The 22,495-nt window shown below is 45.7% G+C and overlaps 1 protein-coding gene across 1 annotated transcript; it reads right to left on the reverse strand.

The window, feature by feature from the left end:
* Positions 1-1,387: 1,387 nt before the first annotated feature.
* On the reverse strand, positions 1,388-4,153 carry LOC122926395. The gene is made up of 3 exons (XM_044277769.1): positions 3,943-4,153; positions 2,592-2,748; positions 1,388-1,999 (listed from the first exon to the last, which is right to left on the reverse strand). Exons 1-3 carry the CDS (start codon positions 4,121-4,123, stop codon positions 1,399-1,401), a joined length of 939 nt encoding a protein of 312 aa, XP_044133704.1. The 5' UTR covers positions 4,124-4,153; the 3' UTR covers positions 1,388-1,398.
* Positions 4,154-22,495: the final 18,342 nt, after the last annotated feature.

Consider the following 22,495-nt stretch of genomic DNA (forward strand, 5'->3'; position numbering starts at 1 on the left):
GCTCACTCAGGGTCCCGGTACTTTAATTACAAGCAGTACTTTTCTGTGGTGCTGTTAGCCTTGGCGGACAGTAATTACAAGTTTGTAATTGTCGATATCGGGGCCTATGGAAGTACATCAGACTCCCGCATCTTTTGTGCCTCCAGAATGGGTGAGCGACTTCGCGCCAATCAGTTAGCCCTACCAGAGCCCAGAACACTACCCGGATCAGCAGGTCCCCCGGTTCCATTTGTAATTGTGGCTGATGAAGGGTTTGCATTATCACCCAATATGATGCGGCCCTTCCCCAGACGCGATTTAGACAACCGAAAGCGCATATTCAACTACCGACTGACTCGTGCCAGACGGTTTGTTGAGTGCGCCTTTGGTATACTTTCTGCTAAGTGGAGAGTATTTATGTCGTCAATGCAAATGGATCCGGAAAATGTCACCTTGGTGATCCAAGCTTGTGTCGTTTTGCACAATTTCACCAGGATCCACGATGTTCCCTTGGATGCAGAACAGCTTCAAAATTTGACGAACACACCTGTCAATTTTGAACCAGTCCGACATGGAAGACCTGGAACAGCTGGACTAGCTGTTCGGGAACGCTATGCGGACTACTTTTGCAGTCCAGAGGGTTCATTGCCGTGGCAGATGGATGCCATCCGTGGTGGTCGCTGATTTGATCTGGTCTCTGTGAAAAAATTTCTAAATTTTGAATTTTTTTTTTAGTTAGTTAGTTCCCTTTTAAATTTTTTTAGATAGTTTAGGGACTCGCAAGACAATGTGGACCCTTGACGTGGGCTTGCGGGCTGGGGTATTTTTTGTAATATTAGCGTTTAAAATATTTATTTAAACTATTAAAGGCCTATATTTACTTTTTTAATTTATCTAGCAATATAGACCATGTAATATTTTAAAATGATTTTGACTAGAATGTTCAAAAAATTACAGAAATACCCTCTAATACCACATTTCCCAACCTATTTTTTTTTTGGAATTTTAATTGAAACCCTAAAAAACTCATTTTATGTAAAGTGAAGTCCCATTTTTATTAGTGATTATTCCTAAAATACTAATCTTTTATTTTTTAGAAAGCGCGTGTCATATATACCTTTATTGGCTATTGACTACACTACTTCTCCCAAATTCACTAAATACTAAAATATTACTAATATAATCATTCTCCCAGAGACACAACCAACTGGAGGGTATATGAGATTGTGTAGAAAACCTAATTTGGAGGAGTACACTAATACCGGTGTGACCCTCCCTAGAAGATCCAGACCTTTGAACTTTGTCTTAAAAAAATTGTGGGGGGAAAATTATTATTTCAAGATAAATAAAAATAATGACACTACATAGCAAATTTCAAATAACTGTTTATGAAAATACAAAGCAAAAACAACAAAAAAATTATAAATCAAAAAGCTCCCTTGTGTAGGGACCTGTTCCCCTGAAAACTATTTGCGGGGTGGAAGAGCTGCCAGGAAGTGTGGGTCCTGGACCTTGAATATGTGCCACACTCTCTGAAGGTGCCATTGGTGACCTAATTTGTCCCCGCATATGGGCTTGCCTTAGTTTCTCCTTGTCGATATATTGAATAACATCAAGGGGAATACTATCCCCCTCAAAAAGATATAATAATGAGGCAACGGAAGACAGCATCAAAGAATGCCTTTCTGGAGGCACTCTCGACAACGCAGGAGCCAGGCTTCGCAGAATTTTCTCCTCCGGGGTCTCAGCTTTGTTTTTATTGAGATACTCAAAGACCTGGGAGTCTATCAAATCCCTCCGAGCCATCTGCGCAGCTTGTTGGCCAGAAGATCCTCCCCTCCTTCGCGAACTTTGTCGCCTGGGTGGCTGAGGCGGAGAATTCTCCTGCTGGCTTTCCTCCTCTGGCCTTTCCTCAGCCTCTGAAGGTCCAGCATGAGGTATGAAAGATGCAGCAGGGGTACTCGGCTCATCCAGGTTTGTGGACGAGGAATCTTCTTCCGCCTGCAGATTGTCCACTGTCCTGAAATAGATCAAAAGTACTTGTAAGTATTTTATACATAAAAAAGCTATTGATAGATCTACCCCAATCCACACTATTCAGCTGATTGACAAGGCCGTGACACTTCAGCCTTTTCTATGTTTCACTATTGTCTAATGTTGTAATTACTATGAGGTCAGATTTAATAAAGTAATATGTCATCACGCTACTCTAGTGACTTTAAAAAAAAATGAAGAATATCATATGGGAATGATCTATGCAGATAGGGTAACAATAGATCTGCATCAATTTTTAAGCCAAACGCAAATGACCTTTGAACACGGATGTGAGTGGTCCTTGGTATTCCAACCTGTGATCCTACATAGAGCAGGATAGCATGTTGTTTTATTGTTTTCAATGACGCCGTGCGCTTCGTGAGCCCCCTGCAGTACAGTAATACACTCGTATGATCTATATGAGTGTATTAGTGTACTGCAACAGTTGCACAAAGCGCACAGCATCATGGAAAACAATGACGCTGTGCGCTAAAACTCTCAGCAGGATGCCAGGTTAGGATACGATGGACTACTTACAGCCATGTTCCCCAGTTTCCATACAGTAACTGAAAACTTACGGTCGCAGGTCCATTACAGGCAGGAGGAACTGCAAGTCCTTAGTGTACATATACGGCTTCTTCCTGGGCTTGCCGTCTCCACTATGCCCTTTGCTCGCATTAAATTCCCGTCGGAATTGATCCCGACAGGAGTTCCATTTCGTCTTGAGTTGTTTGACTGCCAAAAAAAAAAAAAAAAATTTAAATTTTCAATGATTTTCATGGTTTACAATATTTAAAAGACATCTTTCATTTCATATAACTTCTAAGGATAGAAAATTGAGCTCCATCATTGCAGACATGTGCACAAGAAATAGCAAATTTTTAAAATGTGTAGAGATGCATGAGGCTACTTTCACTCTTGCGGCAGAACGGATCCAACAGGCTGTTCACCATGTCGGATCCGTCCTTCCGCTATTTTTTCAGACTGCCGCTCTGTCCCTATTGACTTAATGGGGACGATCAGAGCACAGGCGCAGCCCGGCGGTGCACGGCATAAGGCCACAGGACTAAAAGTACAGCATATCCAACTTTTTAGTCCTGCAGCTTTTGCCATCCACCGCCGTGCTGTGCCCGAGCTCCACCCCGTCCCCATTATCGTCAATAGGGACAGAGCGGCGGTCTGCCAAAATAGCGGAAGGACGGATCCGACATGGTGAACAGCCTGTTGGATCCGTCCCTCCGCAAGTGTGAAAGTATCCAATCTAAAAAGTTATAGGCCTCAAAGGATTTAAATTTTAAAAAAGTCTGGTGTGTCACTTTGCAAGGTCACTTTGCACCATAGCTAGTCCCATAGTTCCCCCTGATTACTTTTGCAAGGTCAGTGCTCCATCCTTGCAGACGTGTGCACAAAGGCCAAGCAAAGTGACACAGGACAGTTTGCAAATGTGCAGAGATGCATTTTTTAAAAAGTGATAGGCATCAAAGGATTTTGCAAAACAAATAAGTCGGCTGTGTCACTTTGCAAGGCCCAATGTACATTTCAGAAACCCATCTGTGATTACTTTGCAGAAAGTTCATATCAGACAGAACCATAGCCAGTCCCATAGCAACCCCTGATTACTTTTGCAAGGTCAGGGCTCCATCCTTGCAGACGTGTGCACAAGACATAAACAAAGGCCAAGCAAAGTGACACAGGAAAGTTTGCAAATGTGCAGAGATGCATTACATAAAAAGTGATAGACATCAAAGGATTCTGCAAATTAAAAAAAAAAGTCTGCTATGTCACTTTGCAAGGCCCATGCTAATTTCTAGTGCAGACGTCTGAACACTGCACTAGAGATTGCAATCAGGGATGCTACAGGACTTGAAAATAACTATAGATTTTATACACAGAATGATATTACATGAATATATTAAAATGTACACTTACTAATTCCAGATCGCTTATCAGATCTGCATCTGGCCCAATCTTCGGGCATCAGCTCCTGCGCCACCTCTTCCCATGCCCGGTCCTTCCGTACCCGATCATGGTACTGATCCTTCCTGGAATCCCAGATTTCTGGCCTCTCTTGGATAAGGACAATCAATTTGGACACATCTACCCTAGGCATGTTGTTTTTAGGGGGCTCCCAAATCGTTATGGCTAGGTAGATATGAATTTTTAAGCCACCACCCCAGAGGGCAGAGCCTACAATAAATTATGTTAATAAAAAAACAGAAACGGATCCGCGAAAAACGGAACACATACGGAAATGTTTCCGTTTGTCTTCCGATTTTTGCGGATCCATTGACTTGAATGGGGAATCGGACCGAGATCTGCGGTCAATAGTAGGACAAGCTTCATATTTTGACGGAACATAAAAACGGTACAACGGAATCGGACAACATACTGAACGTTGTCCGTACATAATTTTAGACCATTGAAATGAATAGATCCGCATGTATACCGCGAAAATCGGAAACGGATGCGGATCGGAAACGGAAAAAAAAAAAACGGTCGTGTGAATGTACACTAATACCTTATTGGCTTTTCTCCACATATTCTATGTTTCTTCCCTATATTCTATGAATTAGGACAGTTCTACGAATTACGACAACTCTATGCTCATATTATCCTATATACTGAATGTGATATAAATATTGGTTTCCATATATTAATTTTCTTTTCCTTCCCCCCCTCCTCTCTATTCTCTACAGGTGAAATTACCACTATCAGACAGGTAGTATTATACTACTGATAATATAATATGATGCCATTGTTAGATTATACTATAGCAATATATTTATATAGTTATATATACTTATAGATGTTTTTACTACTTAAGACTATTATTGATATATTACCTTCCTCTAAGAATATACTATATATCACCTTCTCTTAGGAATATATTTCATAGGAGCCAATACGAACTTTCATGTCCCTTATAACATGCCGATACTTCTTTCAGACTCATTATTACCAGAGCGCATGCGCCCGCCTCCCTATGCATAAACCACGGCCTGCCAGTTACCTTTTTAGACCACATCTTGCCTCTGCGCATGCGCCCGCTCACCATACACAAGCTCTCAGCTCCGGATACTATTTACTTGCTTTGCGCAGACGCATGTCCTCTTACGTCATCATTCCGGCGCATGCCGCACCTCCCCTCGGCATCCTCGCCGTCCTCTTAAATTAAACAGGTTAATGGCGCCGCCACACCATCCACCATTCTCCCTACTATACAGACTAAGGCTAGTTTCACACTAGCGGCGGGACGGATCCGACATGCTGTTCACCATGTCGGATCCGTCCTGCGGCTATTTCGCCGTGCCCGCGGACCGCCGCTCCGTCCCCATTGACTATAATGGGGACGGGGCGGAGCTCCGGCGCAGCACGGCGGTGCACGGAGAAAGCCGCCGGACTAAAAAGCCTGACATGCAGTAATTTTAGTCCGGCGGGCTTTCTCCGTGCACCGCCGTGCTGCGCCGGAGCTCCGCCCCCGTCCCCATTATAGTCAATGGGGACGGAGCGGCGGTCCGCGGGCACGGCGAAATAGCCGCAGGACGGATCCGACATGGTGAACAGCCTGTCGGATCCGTCTCGCCGCTAGTGTGAAAGTACCCTAAGGTATGTACAGCTACTGAGACTACTGGGATCCGCTACTATGCCTATTATACATTAGAGACGTCCTGACTCCTGATTAACCAATTTTACCAGTATGTCTACTACCACACTGATGTCAATGCTTATTGGTCCATTCAAACATTTTGCACAATCTTTTAGCTGCTAACTCTGTTTTAGTGACTACCTTTTAGAACCATGCTCTGTTCCACTATGCCTATGTAATCATTGCCTAATGCAAAATATTAATATGTGATATGATCCATGAAACACCTCCTTGGTCCCTAATCTAACATTATATTGTTTGGATTTCACAGATATTACATCTATATCCTGCCAACTCTAACTGGAGATCCTTATCCCATTGTCTCATCGTTCTATTTGATGCTACTGTTCCCTCTCCCCTCTCTCCCCCCTCCCCCCTTTCTAGTCTGCAAGCTGACCATCTTTGTTACAAGCCAAATATCCATATTTAGATTGCATGGGTGCTTTTGGTCCGTTATGTATTCTCCTGTAGGTTAGACATGTTCTCCCTAATTCATGTCATACCATAACATTACATTGTCAACATGAGATGTATGAAATAACTTTTTATTCTATTACTGTATATATTAATGTAAATATTTACTTGTCTATATACTAGGCCGTGAACAAGGTCTAAGATTAGACCGAAACGTTGGCCAGTGGCTACTTTCTTGGATGGATTTACAAAAACAAAAAAGATATGAAATAAAATAAAACAAGCAACCAGTGGCGTTGCTAGGGCTGGTGTCACCCAGTGCGGTAGAAAATGGTGTCACCCCCGGAAGCAATAATTTTTTAGTCATATAACCAATAATTTAGTTATATAATGATTTAGTTATATAATGTGGTACAATAATTTAGGCTACTTTCACACTAGCGTTCGGGGCTCCGCTTGTGAGTTCCGTTTGAAGGCTCTCACAAGCGGACCCGAACGCTTCCGTCCAGCACTAATGCATTCTGAGTGGACGCGGATCCGCTCAGAATGCATCAGTCTGGCAGCGTTCAGCCTCCGCTCAGCAGGCGGACACCTGAACGCTGCTTGCAGCGTTCGGGTGTCCGCCTAGCCGTGCGGAGGCAAGCGGATCCGTCCAGACTTACAATGTAAGTCAATGGGGACGGATCCGTTTGAAGATGACACAATATGTCTCAATCTTCAAGCGGATCCGTCCCCCATTGACTTTACATTGAAAGTCTGGACGGATCCGTCTGATATTTTAACAATATAATTTAGACGGATCCGTACTGAACGGAGCCGCCGCCTGCATTATATGAGCGGATCCGTCTGAGACGGATCCGCTCTGAACGCAAGTGTGAAAGTAGCCTAAGTTAATAATAATTTAGTTATATCATGTGGTACATAATGTGGGCAAAATATACCTAATTACATACCATTCCCAATACATAAACTTATTTTTATGTGAAAAATGGCTATTTTTTTTTTTTTTTTTAAAGTGATACACTTTGGTGCCAGGTGGTGTACCATAATAAAAATGCCAGGGTACACCCCCTGGCACCAAAGAGTATCACTAATAAAAATGTAAAATAGCCTTTTTTCACATAAAAATAAGTTTATTTATTGGGAATGTTATGTAATTAGGTATATTTTGCCCACATTATGTACTGTGGGACTCTTTGTTTATTATATATAAATATAGGGGACACGTACTGTGCAGTAAAAATATTGCTATTGCCAAAGTCAGGAGGTAGGCAGGCTGGCAGCTCCAACAGCCCTCCGATGCGGCGCTTGCAGGAGTGTCACTGTACGGGCCTGCGCACTGGATATTCCGATGCTTCTGCTAGTAATCGGAAAACCAGTGCGCAGGCGCGAACACCCAGATCCTCGGCACAGGCGCAGGATTTGGCCACTGGAGGACGACAAGCTGAAGACACTGGGCGGGCCGCCTGTGTGAGTGAGTCACTGCTGTCACGCGGACGTGACCAGGGCAGGTGCAAGGATTTTTTGGCAACGCAAGCGAAGCTACATCTCGGCGACCCCCGCCCGCAGCTCACCTGGTCCTGGTTCTGTCTGCAGCAGCTGGCTTCTCCTCTGTGTGGTCCTGGTATCTTCGCTCTGCTTCAATCGCTGGTTTGAGGACTGTACTTTTCGCCCTATAAGACGCACATAGGTTTTAGAGGAGTATAATAAGAAACAATATTTTCCATTATACCTCAGGTCAGACCCCCAATGTTAATCATACCTCAAATCAGCCCCCATATCAGCCGTCAGCCCCCATCTATCATGCCCCTCATGTCAGCCCCCCATGTCAGCCATCAGCACCCCATCCATCATGCCCATGACAGCCGTCATGCCCCATCCATCATGCCCATGTCAGCTGTCAGCCCCCATCCATCATGCCCCCCATGTCAGCCGTCAGACCCCATCCATCATGCCCCCCATGTCAGCCGCCAGCCCCCATCCATCATGCCCCCCATGTCAGCCGCCAGCCCCCATCCATCATGCCCCCATGTAAGCCCCCTGTCCATTATGCTCCCTAATGGGGGACAATGTTGGAGTCTGCACCATCAGGTGCGGTGACATGATGACCGACAATGTTGGAGGGGGGTGGCACACTTCTTTTCTTCCCCTCCAGGCTCCATAGCATGGACACGTTGTACATTTTGTCCCCCATCTCTTCTCTCCCCCTCTTTTACAATACAGCCCCCCCCCCCTCCAATCAACTCAGCAGCTCCTCTGGGCTGAGAATGATCAGTAGTACTGTACCTGATATATCACTGGGGTCCGGCTGGAGTGGGGTCGGGTCCTGGCTCCAGTCTCAGCCTTAAGTTGTCTTCTCCAGTCCAGCAGGGTCGGCCAACAAGTTGTGCCTCACTCAGTCTTCTCTGTGTTCTTTTACTGCCAGCCTGGAGAGGCAGCTTTACAGGCCACAGAAGAGCAGCTCCACCTCCTCGCCTCCCTCCATCCAGAGTCCTCCAGACACCTGCACAGGCGCTGCCATCCGCCGCGGCCCCACTGACGGACTCAGTCACACCTCCTTGGGCCTGAGCACCGCACGCACCGCACGGCACACACGTAGGCTGGCACGTAGGCTTACACAATTTAGAGATGGGAAGTTCGGATCTTTTTCATGAATCGGATTTTCGGTTCACTTCCTGAGCCGGCAGAAGCAAGTGAACTGAAGATCAATGCGCATGAGTCGGCTCTCAAGTGAACCGAAGGTCTGGAGGGACTCGCTCCTGGCAAACACAGCTCTGCTGCAGTGAATGCAGTGGAGCAGACTGATGTAATTACACTGTATAGTTATTGCAGGGATTTAGATAATTGTCTAAGAGTTTATTAGTTAAAAGAATCCTGTCACCGAGTACCTGCCAGGCTTCCTACTCTGCTACAAGCACCCTATACACACAGTTACACACACAGCTCTGCTACATGCAATCTATACCCCCCTATAGCACCCTATACACACACAGCTCTGCTACATGCAATACACCCCCCCCCCCCCCCCTCCCTGTCAGGGGACAGGGAGCCGCAGAGCAGGGAGCCTGGCAGGGACTCAGTGACACGATTCTTTTAACTAATAACCCCCTGTGCTGTGAGTCAGTGCTGGACTGCTGGCTGCCTCTGATTGGTTGGAGGGCGGGGAGGGGCGGGGCTAGCTTCCACTCTCGGCTCCTATTACACTGCCTGCTGCTGCCGGCTATCTGACTGAGCTGTTTCACTCGATCAGCTCAGTCAGAATACACATAGTAAGTCAGTCCGGCGGCCGGTGGGGGCGGGTGACACCCCATCAGACTGGTGTCACCCGGTGCGGCCCGCACCCCCCACACCCCCCTTGCAACGCCACTGCAAGCAACTTATAAATTCATTATAGAGTGCCCTGTTTTTTTTATATAAATTTGGACATACCCTTACCACAGAGCACCACCCACTCTCCAACAGGAGTGCCGCTCAACCCCCTTCCTTCATGATAGGTTTATTATACTTATAATATACTTTCTAACATAGAAAGTTTATTATAGTGCATTTTTATTGTGCAGCATTTGTGTGCAATTCTGCTGAGATACCACAGCTATACAGAGGGACAAACACAATTGAAACAACTAATTGCAACTGATGTGATATACCAGTTGCCCCCCAAAAAATCTGATTGAGGCAGGGGTGTGATATACCTATAATATAATTTCTATATAGTGCATTTGTATTGTGTAGCATTCGTGTTTGGTCGGTTCTGCTGAGATACCGCAGCTTTACACAGGGACAAACGTCATTGGAACAACTAATTGCAACTGGTGTGATATACCTTTTGCCCCCAAAAAAATCTGATTGAGGCAGAGGTGTGATATACCAAGAATATAATTTCTATATAGTGCATTTGAATTGAGCAGCATTTGTGTGCGGTTCTGCTAAGATACCGCAGCTATACTGAGGGACAAGCACAATTGGAACAACTAATTGCAACTGGTGTGATACACCATTTCCCCTAAAAAAAAATCTGATTGAGGCATGGGTGTGATATACCTATAATATAATTTCTATATAGTGCGTTTGTATTGTGCAGCATTTGTGTGCGGTTCTTCTGAGATACCGCAGCTATACAGAGGGACAAACACTATTGGAACAACTAATTGCAACAAGTGTGATATACCAGTTTCCACCCAAAAAATCTGATTGAGGCACAGGTGTAATATACCTATAATATAATTTCTATTTAGTGCATTTGTATTGTGCAGCATTTGCGTGCTGTTCTGCTGTGATACCGCAGCTATACAGACAGACAAACGCCATTGGAACAACTAATTGCAACTGGTGTAATATACCAGTTGCCCCCCAAAAAATCTGATTGAGGCAGGGGTGTGATATACCTATAATATAATTTCTATATAGTGCATTTGTATTGTTCAGCATTTGTGTGTGGTTCTGCTGCGATACCGCAGCTATACAGACAGACAAACGCCATTGGAACAACAAATTGCAACTGGTGTAATATACCAGTTGCCCCCCAAAAAAATCTGATTGAGGCAGGGGTGTGATATATCTATAATATAATTTCTATATAGTGAATTTGTATTGTGCAGCATTTGTGTGCAGTTCTGCTAAGATACCGCAGCTTTACAGAGGGACAAACGCCAGCGTAGCAGGGGAGATCGTGACCGATAAGCGCACTCACCTAGGTCACGACAGTGTGGACTACCTCACATTTCAAAAATGAATGAGGCATGGATCTCAGAGAATTTAACAACTGTGACGACCACATTTAATTGTATTTCCTCATGACAGCTCACAAATATCCGCCACCACCCAGAACAAATAATGGTCCCGGTCTTAGGTATATACAGCGGTATAAAAGGTCTTTTCTTTCCGGTCAATGCCTAATGTTTGGGACATCGGAGGAATTCAACACCTGTGATGACCACGTGTTATCGAATTTCAACTATTATCTTTTTTTTTTTTTTCAAGACATGTTTTAAATCCAATTTTATATTTTTTGTTCTTTTAAACATATGTATCTGACATCTATTTGTACTGGCCTGCAGTAAAATGTATATCCAATGACTGTCTAATATACCTCCAGCCACATAATTGCATGATTTTCCTAAAATATGACGTAAAGTCATGATTTTATTAAAGACACGGAGGCGAGTATTGCTTGACTTTCTTTACTGAATCTACCATAGCAGCAAAGAAAAAGTATAACAAAGTGGAAACCATAGCAACAGCTCCTCCCCGTATCCCAGTATATCAGTCCTCATCTGCCTGGGATCCTCCTCTTTCTTTGTGCCTCATCCAGCGCTGATGAAAACTGGAACTTCTGAAGTTGAACATCAAAGGGTAACGAAAACACTTGAAACCTGTCGGCTTGGACCGCGGAGAACAACCAGATAACCGACTATTCATGAACTGTTGAACACAAGTGATTGAGGGTTTAGCCTCTCAACCTAGGAAGAAGGATATAAAGAAAACATTCTATAACAAAAAACATTGTACCATAAATCCTAGGGCTTACTTGTAGAAGAGCACTAACAATCTCAATATCTTGACTATAGTGTAAACAGACATTACATACTCACCCAGGCCGTAAATCTAGGGTGGGTCCAGGGGGGGCAATACTCGCCTCCGTGTCTTTAATAAAATCATGACTTTACGTCATATTTTAGGAAAATCATGCAATTTTATAACAAGACACGGAGGCTCCTATTGCTCGTTTAAAGCTGAGCCACTATAGAATCAAATGCGTGTGGCGCCGGTCTAAAGTAAAACTCGTGGAAGGTGGACACCCTGAACCAATCCGCCAATCTCATCACATCTTCTAAGCGTGCTCCCGATGTCGTCATTGAGGTAGCCGCCGCACTGCGAACCGAGTGTGCAGTGAAAACGGTCATATCAATTCCCGACAGGGAGAGAATCCACTTAACCCAGCGAGATAAGGTAACGCTGGTGACCGGAGCAAAAGGACTGCGGAATGATATAAATAAGTGGGGAGAAGAAGGAGACCGTATAGGACGGGTTCGTTCTCGTATTCCCGCAAACAAGCCACTGGACATAGTTGTGGTGAAGCCTGAAAACGGGGGTAAGAGACCGAATGGATATTGGTCTTTGTGCGTCTGGAAATATTAAATTGAACCCCTTCCGGGGTGAAAGATCTAGCATTAAAATCCAATGCACGCACATCTGATACAGTCTTACAAGAGATCAAGCAGAATAAAGTGACCAATTTGGCTGATAATTGACGCAATGATAACTGAGCATTAGAGGGACAGCCGTTCAGGAAAGCTAAGACACAAGAAACATCCCAGGTTGATGAAAAACGTGGCCGAGGAAGTCGGGTCAAGCGTGAGCCCTTGAGCAAATGACAGACAAGCGGATGTTGTCCTGCCGGACGACCCTCGAAGCCTATATGTCTGGAGGAAATCGCTGACCTAAAGACATTGATGGTATGGTAAGCCTTCCCGGCCTCATAAAGAGAGGACAAGAAGGTCAAAATGAAATTTACAGGTGCTTCAATGGGATCCAGAGTCCGCTCGATGCACCAGTGAGACCAAAACTCCCAGGCGGCTCCATAAGCTCGCCTTGTTCCGGGTGCCCAAGCGCTGTCCAGTAAGAACCTAGTCATTCCTGAAAGGCCATCCCTCCTCCTGGACTCCCGAGATCTTGCAGGCCAGGAGTCGTAACGATCCGTTCTGTAGGAGCGGATGAAATTCTCCTGAAGGACCTCGAAGCAGTGACAACTGATCAGGAAGGAGAAACGGAAAATCCACTAAAAGTTCCAGGATCTGAGGGAACCACGATTGTGTCCTCCAAAAAGGCACAACCAGAACCAGGTCCGGCAGCTGCTGACGGACTTGTAGGAGCACCCTCAGGATGAGCGCGAATGGAGGGAATGCGTACATCAGCGCGCCTCCCCAGTGTTGGAGCAGAGCGTCTACAGCTTCTGCTAGTGGATCTGGTCTCCAGCTGAAGAACCTGGGCAGCTGGGTATTCAACCGGGAAGCGAACAGATCGATGTAAAAAGGACCCCAAAGAGAGGAGATGGCAGAAAATACCTTCTCGTCTAACCTCTAATCGCTGGAGTCCGAGATCTAGAGTAAGCTCCAGTCCGCCAGCGTATTGTGGAGGCCTGGAAGATACTCTGCCACCACTGAGATGTTCCTGTTGAGACAGAATTCCCCAAAATCCTTTGCTAGATGGGTCAGAACAACTGAACGTGTTCCCCCCATGCAGTTGACATATCGGACAGCCGATATGTTGCCCATGCAAAGTCTGATGGCTGTACTGACAACCCCATTGGCGAAACTGCAAATGGCAAATGACCCTGCAAGAAGTTCCAGGGCGTTGATATGGAGACGGGATTCTTCTTGTGACCACGGACCACCCGTGGATACCCCGCTGCAATGTGCTCCCCACCTGTGCAGGCTCGCATCAGATTCTATGATCAGATCCGGTTGGGGACCAACGATTGCCCTGCCGTTCCAGACTGATAGGTTGTGGATCCACCACCTCAATTCGTCTTTCATTCCTGCATCCAATGTGATGACATCGTCGTAGGAAGCCCCTGTCCAAAGATGAGCGATTTTGAGGCGTTGCAACGCCCGATAATGGAGGGGGGCTGGAAATATGGTTTGGATTGATGAGGCCAGAAGTCCAATTAACCTCGCCAAATGTCGCAACGACATATGGGGCATTAGCAGGGCATGCCGCAGCTCTTTGCGAATGGCCTTGACTTTCGAGAGAGGGAGACTGAGGGATAACTCCACCGAATCTACTTGGAACCCCAGGAATTCCATCGACTTGGAGGGGGTCAGACAAGATTTCTCTTGGTTGACGATGAACCCCAAGTTGGAAATGAGTGACACCGACATGTGAAGATGTTTCAAAAGGAGAGAATGGGATTGGGCCATGATTAAGATATTGTCCAAGTAGACAATTAGATGGACTCCTCTGCTGCGGGATGCATGATCTTGGTAAAGCACCAGGGGGCGGAGGAGAGGCCAAATGGTAGGCAAGTGAAGCGCCAATTTTGACCATTCCATAGGAACCAAAGCAGGTCTCTTGAAGAGGGAGACACTGGAACCGTGAGGTAAGCGTCCTTGAGATCTATCTTGGCCATCCAATCGCCTGGAAGGAGGAGGTCTCTCAAGAGATGAATGCCCTCCATCTTTAAATGTCGATACTGTACAAAAGCATTCAAAGCTTTCAGATTGATGACAGGGCGCATCTGGCCCCCTTTCTTTTGCACCAGAAAAATACCGCTGATCACTCCCCCTCGATTCTTGGGTGCGCGTTCGATCGCGCCTTTTTGTAGCAGATCCGACAGCTCCCTCTGAAAGAGGGAGCGTGCCGAATTGGACAGCTGTATTGGAGGGGGAGCTGGGATGGAACTTGGATCAGCAATCAGATCTATCGTGAACCCCTGGACAGTAGAAAGAACCCACTGGTCAGAGGTTACGCCTGACCACACATAAGTAAAGAACCGGAGTCTGTCTCCAACACATTGGTCCAAAAAAGGTAAAGGAGGAAGAACAGGACTTACCAAATGGGCGTCAAGAGTTCAGCTTTCCTCTGAAACCACGTGATCGGTATGGGGCGCCTCGCGACGGGAAGAAGGAAGGCTGGTGCCTCTGATCCTGGAGAGCTGCTCTATACGCAAAGGAGCCTCAGCTGGTGCCCCGGGCATGAACATTGGAACGGCCGGACAGTCGGCCCCTAAAACTGCCAGCCCTGCTGGAGAAACGACCCTGAAAGACCCTTTGCATCAATGTCTGAGCCTTATCGAGTGCCGTAAAGGCTCCTACATATTTACTCAACTCTTTGATAAAAGAGTCGCCAAAGAGAAATCCTTTGGCATCCTTGCCCGCTTTAGTTAAAGCTAAGTTAGATAACTTTGGCTCAATCTTCATCAATATTGCTTTGCGCCGTTCTATGGTGAGCGAGGCATTCACATTACCAGCCACGCAAATGGCCCTTTGGACCCAACATCTCAGCTCTTCCGGGTCCACTTGGCTACCTGCCTTAGCAGAGTCCAGCCCTTTGCGGGGGTTAAATCCCATCTTCGCAAAAAATTGGACCATTTTTGGATCCACCGAGGGGGTTTCACACACTTTGTGTGGAATCAAGGGTCGAGGGCACTCCACCCGTAGTTTATTATGCGATTCCTTACTTAGAGGATTGCGTATACGAGCTTCTAAATATTGCGCCACATGAGTGGCGGGCATCCATTCCGCAGAGCGGGGATGGTGCAGCTCATCAGGATTAAATAATGGTTCTCCGGAAGGATCCTTTAAGAGATCCACCGATGACCCCCGGTGCTCTAAAGGGGTCTCCGGGCATACGTTAAGTGCTGGGTCCACAGCTATATCCGCCAATTCCTCCTCCAAATTATAAATCAAATCATCATCATGCGCCTCCTCCTCTGACTCTCTATCAGAGTCTGACCCTGGCTCAGGTAGAGACCTGGCTGTCTTCCATGCCCGTGTTTTTTCCGCTTGGCGGGTGCAAGCTCTTTTGCGCGAACGAAGCGCGTTATCCTGGGATGGGGACGGCCCATCAGTCTGAAGTGTTCTGGAGGCAGTAGCTAATGATACTGGCGGGGGAGCTGGGCCCTGGTTAGCGGTGTTATGATGAGCTATGAGGGCCTGAGAAATAGAATGGGTTAATGCAGAGGACATGGAACCCATGGCGGCGATTATGGCGTTAGAGATAGACTGTTGCAGCGCCAAATTATGATCATCCGGGTGAAGCACCTCGGACCTCCTAACCTGAGTAGGGGAAACCTGACCAGAAAGGGGGGGGGGGATAATTAGGGGCCATGGAAACCACAGAATTACTTCTGACCGACATCTAGCAGAAAGGGACGGCAGGAGTTAGTCACCCCAGCCAAGGAAGGCAGCAGGACTTTACACTGGAAAGGAAAAGAGAAAAGAACACCAATGTAGTTCAGGATGGGAGGAATAAATATATATATATATATATATATATATATATGAGGTATAATGGTTCCAGGAACTGGTACTCACAGAAATGACTAGAGGGAACAACTGGAGGCGAAAAAACGTCAGCTAAGTGGAGCGGCGCTGTCCGGTGCATTAAGCGATGGCGATTTCCCCAAGTGGCACCGAAATCTCGCGAGATTCCGGCGCCAGCAACAGGACAAACGGCCAAAGTCCCGAACTTGCGAGACTAAGGCTGGACAGAGCGTAAGAAAATGGCGCCCCAAATCTCGGAATCGCAAGACTTCGGGCGAAGGAGGAGAAGAAAAGACAGGGAACCTCGGGAACGGAAGATGGCGGACGCGACCCAAGGTAACACAGGGGGGGGCGCCAGGGACAAGGAGGGACGCGAACAACGCCTAGAGGGCAGAGGACCCGTAAGGGCAACGAGAAAGGAAGAAACCGTCAGGGAAAAGTATAAGAATATACAAACCGGATTCCAAAAAAGATGGGACACTATACAAATCGTGAATAAATACTGAATGCAATGATGTGGAGGTGCCAACTTCTAATATTTTCTTCAGAATAGAACATAAATCACGGAACAAAAGTTTAAGCTGAGAAAATGTACAATTTTAAGGGAAAAATATGTTGAATTTCATGGTGTCAACAAATCCCCAATAAGTTGGGACAAGGCCATTTTCACCACTGTGTGGCATCTCCCCTTCTTCTTACAACACTCAACAGACATCTGGGGACCGAGGAGACCAGTTTCTCAAGTTTAGAAATAGGAATGCTCTCCCATTCTTGTCTAATACAGGCCTCTAACTGTTCAATCGTCTAGGGCCTTCTTTATTGCACCTTCCTCTTTTATGATGTGCCAAATGTTCTCTATAGGTGAAATATCTGGACTGCAGACTGGCCATTTCATCCTTCTCCTACGCAGCCATGATGTTGTGATTGATGCAGAATGTGGTCTGGCATTATCTTGTTGAAAAATGCAGGGTTTTCCCTGAAAGAGATGACGTCTGGATGGGAGCATATGTTGTTCTAGAACCTGAATATATTTTTCTGCATTGATGGTGCCTTTCCAGACATATAAGCTGCCCATGCCACACGCACTCATGCAACCCCATACCATCAGAGATGCAGGCTTCCGAACTGAGCATTGATAACAACTTGGGTTGTCCTTGTCCTCTTTGGTCCGGATGACATGGCGTCCCAGATTTCCAAAAAGAACTTTGAATCGTGACTCGTCTGACCACAGAACAGTCTTCCATTTTGCCACACTCCATTTTAAATGATCCCTGGCCCAGTGGAAACGCCTGAGCTTGTGGATCTTGCTTAGATATGGCTTCTTCTTTGCACTGTAGAGTTTCAGCTGGCAAGGCCGGATGGCACGGTGGATTGTGTTCACTGACAATGGTTTCTGGAAGTATTCCTGAGCCCATTCTGTGATTTCCTTTACAGTAGCATTCCTGTTTGTGGTGCAGTGTCGTTTAAGGGCCCGGAGATCACGGGCATCCAGTATGGTTTTACGGCCTTGACCCTTACCCACAGAGATTGTTCCAGATTCTCTGAATCTTTAGATGATTTTATGCACAGTTGATGATAGATGCAAAGTCTTTGCAATTTTTTGCTGGGTAACACCTTTCTGATATTGCTCCACTATCTTTCTGCGCAACATTGTGGGAATTGGTGATCCTCTACCCATCTTGGCTTCTGAGAGACACTGCCACTCTGAGAAGCTCTTTTTATACCCAATCATGTTGTCAATTGACCTAATTAGTGTTAATTGGTCTGCCAGCTCTTCGTTATGCTCAAATTAACTTTTTCCAGCCTCTTATTGCTACTTGTCCCAACTTTTTGGGGATTTGTTGACACAGTGAAAATTTGAATCAACGTATTTTTTCTTTAAAATGATACATTTACTCGGATTAAACATTTGATATGTCATCTACGTTCTATTACAAATAAAATATTGACATTAGCCATCTCCACATCATTGCATTCAGTTTTTATTCACAATTTGTTTAGTGTCCCAACTTTTTGGGAATCCGGTTTGTACATTAGGCAGTCACTTGATAAAAATTCTACTGTAGGCCAGTATAGGTCCCAAAAATTAGGCATTCACCTGACAGAAAAGAAAAGAACTTGTGATATGGTGGACGGAGGTATATTAGGCGGTCACTAGATAAAAATGTTACTGTAGGCCACTGGAGAACAGGTTAGAAAAATAAGGCATTCACCTGACAGAAAAGGCCTTTTATGCCACTGTACATTCATAAGAAAAGGACAATTCTTTGTTCGGGGTTCTGGCGGATATTTGTAGGCTGGCATGAAGAAATTCAATTAAACGTGGTCATCACAGGTGTTGAATTCCTCCAAGATCCATTCCTCATTCATTTTTAGAAATGTGAGGCAGTCTAGACTGTCGTGCGTTAGGCGAGTGCACTTATTGGTCACGATCCCCCCTTCTGTGCTGAACGTCCTTTCGGATAGGACACTCGACGAAGGGCAAGCCAAGAGTTCCATGGCAAATTGTGCCAGCTCTGGGAAAAGATCAGGCCTGCACATCCAGTAGTCCAGGGGTTCCTTGCTTCTCAGAGCATAAGCCGTAAATCCTATGTAGTCGGACACCTTTCGGTCTAGGCGTTCCCTGAGGCTTGATCCGGAGGGCGTCTGTTGATGGGTTGGCAGAAAGAATGATCTCATATCCAAAGTAACCAACACATCTTCAAAGCGCCTTTTTCTTGCATGTGCTGTAGGATTGGTACCCGCAACTGTTTCTATGTGGGTGGAAATTCCTCTGCCAGCGCCTGCAACAGCAGAATGCAGCATCTCTTGCAACAAGGCCTGGAAATGCTGCATTCTGCCTGCCCTCCGTGATGCTGGTAACATGTCTGCAATTTTGTGTTTGTACCAGGGGTCTAAGTATGTTGCCATGCAGTACTGGCCCTTGCCCTTTATGCTTTTTATACGGGGTCCCTCTTTAAACACTGGAGCATGAACGCCCCCCATTTGCACTAAATTGGAAGCGTTGGAGCGCCCTGGCTCCTTCTCATCATCTAGGAGAATGTTGTCTTCGGTCTCCTCCCCCAGCCACGGACAACACCAGGGATCCCCAAAAAGTTTAAAGTCCCCCTCGAAGCCTGCTCTTCTTGCTCATTCTCCTCCTCTCCCACTCCCACCACCATCCTCCTCCTGCCTTCTCTTCATACTCCTGCTGACTTGTCTCAGATGGAGTAGTCCCTCTGGGAATTCATTCAGCATTGCAACTACCTCATCTTCCAGCTCCTACTCCTCGATGGCTTGATCAATGACACAATGCAATGCACGCTCCAGAAAGATGGCGAAAGGTACGATGTCACTGGCTGCGACTGACCAGTTTGGTGATCTCATCTAAGTCTTCGCGCATGAGCAGCCACTGGCGCGGTGAAAAGAAATCAAGCTTCCCAGAACCTGTCCTGCTGCAGAGTTTGTACAGGTAGTCATTAACGGCAAGTTGCTGCTGGACCACCCTATCAAGCATATACAAGGTGGAGTTCCAGCGCATCGGGCTGTCACAAATCAGACATCTGATGGAAAGGTGGTGTCGCTCCTGAACGTCAGCAAGGCGAGCCATGTTCGTGTAAGATCTTCTAAAATGGCCAGAGATTTTCCTGGCCTGCCACAAGATGTCCAGGGGTATTTGACAATGAATGGCTGCACGACTAAGTTCAGGACGTGTGCTATTCACGGCACGTGTGTCATTTTGCCCTGCTTCAGCGCGCTCAACAGATTGTCACCGTTGTCGCACACCACTTTATCAACTGTCAAATTGAGTGGGGTTAGCCACTGATCGGCCTGTGACCGCAGAGCTGAAAGCAGTGGAGGACCGTTGTGGATCTTGGCTTCCTGGGACAACAGCTGCAACACAGTATGGAAACGTCTCACCTGGCACTTCAAATTGGTTTTGGGGAGCTTGGGGGTGCAGCGGAAGAGGCGGAAGCAGTGGAAAAGGAGGAGTCAGCCAAGGAGTAGGAGACGAAGAGGCAGGCCTGCATGCAATCCGTGGCAGAATCACCAAATCCACACGGGTGCCACGGTTTACATGCTTGACAGACATCAGACGTTTCACCCAGTGGGCAGTAAAAATGTACCTTCCCTGCCTTTGTTTGCTAGACCACGTGTCTGTGGTCAGATGTATCTTGGCACCGACACTGTGTGGCAGAGATACATTCACTTGTCGCTGAACATGGCCATATAGTTCAGGGATGCCCTTCTTGGAGAAATATTTCCTTTCGCATGTGGACCGCAGCAAACGACTATGCCCAGCAAAAAATATTTTGCATACGGTGGAGGATGTCGGCGCGGTCCACATGCACCACAAAGGCATCCTACACAAAACGGAGCATTGTGCGGATGAAAATATAATCATAAATCACAAAAGAAATGCACCAAACGGATATGCCACTGACTATACTGGCTAGTCATAAATGCAGATATTAAAAGCTGAGACTTTTGCCAATATATTCCTGTCAGGAAGATATCGGAGCCCACATGCATGTGGACCGCGCCGACATCCTCCACCGTATGCAAAATATTTTTTGCTGGGGATAGTCGTTTGCTGCGGTCCACATGCGGTGGGGCTGCTCCCCCAATGAAAAACACGCTACAGTGTTAGGGGTTGAGCAGCTCCCCCAGATTTGCCACTATATTTCTGTGTTTTTGTCTTGTTTTATATGTAGTGTATGTGCCTTTACCTGGCATTCAAACACTCTCCTTTGCACCTGGTAACCTCCATCACATGGTCTGATATAGGTGTGGCTTACAGTCTGGCTTTGTTCACATTGCACTAGTTGTCCTGCTAGGCGGTTGTGTGGAAGCTTGGCTGTGAGCTGGATTACATCACCTTCAGACCTTGTTCACACCATAGGTAGCGTAGTGGTAGGACCCCTTGCCATGCTGAGAACCGTGACGTGGTGCATGTTGGGCTCCGATATCTTCCTGACAGGAATATATTGGCAAAAGTCTCAGCTTTTAATATCTGCATTTATGACTAGCCATTATAGTCAGTGGCATATCCGTTTGGTGCATTTCTTTTGTGATTTACAATATCTGGGCCTGACACACAGACGCTATTGCAGTGCAGATGTGACAATTCACTGCAGACACCGTTTATAGGAAAATTATGAATAAATTATGGAAATAATTTATTTGTTGTCACTAATATTTTTCCCAATATCTGGGCCTGACACATAGATGCTATTGCAGCACAGATGTGACAATTCACAGCAGGGACCGTTTATAGGAAAAATGTAGATAAATATTTGAAAAAATATAATTGTTGTCACTCATATTTTTCCCAATATCTGGGCCTGACACACACACGCTATTGCAGCACAAATGTGACAATTCACTACAGGTACCGTTTATAGGAAAATGATGGATAAATTATGAAAAAAATATATTTGTTGTCACTAATATTTTTCCCAATATCTGGGCCTGACACACAGACGCTATTACAGTGCAGATGTTAGAATTGACTGCAGACATTGTTTATAGGAAAATTATGGAAAATTAAAGAAAAAATATATTTGTTGTCACTAATATTTTTCCCAATATCTGGGCCTGACACATACACGCTATTACAGCACAAATGTGACAATTCACTACAGGGACCGTTTATAGGAAAATGATGGATAAATTATGAAAAAAATATATTTGTTGTCACTAATATTTTTCCCAATATCTGGGCCTGACACACAGACGCTATTACAGTGCAGATGTTAGAATTGACTGCAGACATTGTTTATAGGAAAATTATGGAAAATTATAGAAAAAATATATTTGTTGTCACTAATATTTTTCCCAATATCTGGGACTGACACAGAGACAAAAAAAAATCACAGAAAAAACTAAGATAAAAACATCCTGCACGGTATGATATACAAATGTTCGGATGTCCCTGGCCATATTATTGAAGAAAATCACAGAAATAGGATAATAATGCAATAAAGTAAAGTAGATTCAAGCATTATATATGGACAAAGTCCTCACTCTGATATGATAATATCTGAGACACTTAGCCAATATATTTTGATCAAAACACATCTGAGCCCGCCTACCAAGCGCCAAGGTGGTCTCAGGTCAGGCGGGTCCTACGCTAAACCTACCTAAGCCATTGGGCTTCTATGTTCAGAAGCGCAGACGCTGCACATATGGTGTGCTGCTCCTAGTCACCTCCATGTGCATCAAGCAATCAATGGGAGGAGGAGCAAGCACACCCATATGTACCACCTAATCAAGGCGCTCTATTGGGAGTAGCATTTCTCAGCACTTTTGTCCTTCCTATCCAATAGAGCGCCTTGATTAGGTGGCACATATGCCTGTGCTTGCTCCTCCTCCCATTGGTTGCTTGATGCACATGGAAGCGACTAGGAGCAGCACACCATATGTGCGGTGTCTGCGCTCCTGAACATAGAAGCCCAAT

Source organism: Bufo gargarizans, chromosome 2, assembly GCF_014858855.1.
Source record: "Bufo gargarizans isolate SCDJY-AF-19 chromosome 2, ASM1485885v1, whole genome shotgun sequence".
Taxonomy (NCBI): domain Eukaryota; kingdom Metazoa; phylum Chordata; class Amphibia; order Anura; family Bufonidae; genus Bufo; species Bufo gargarizans.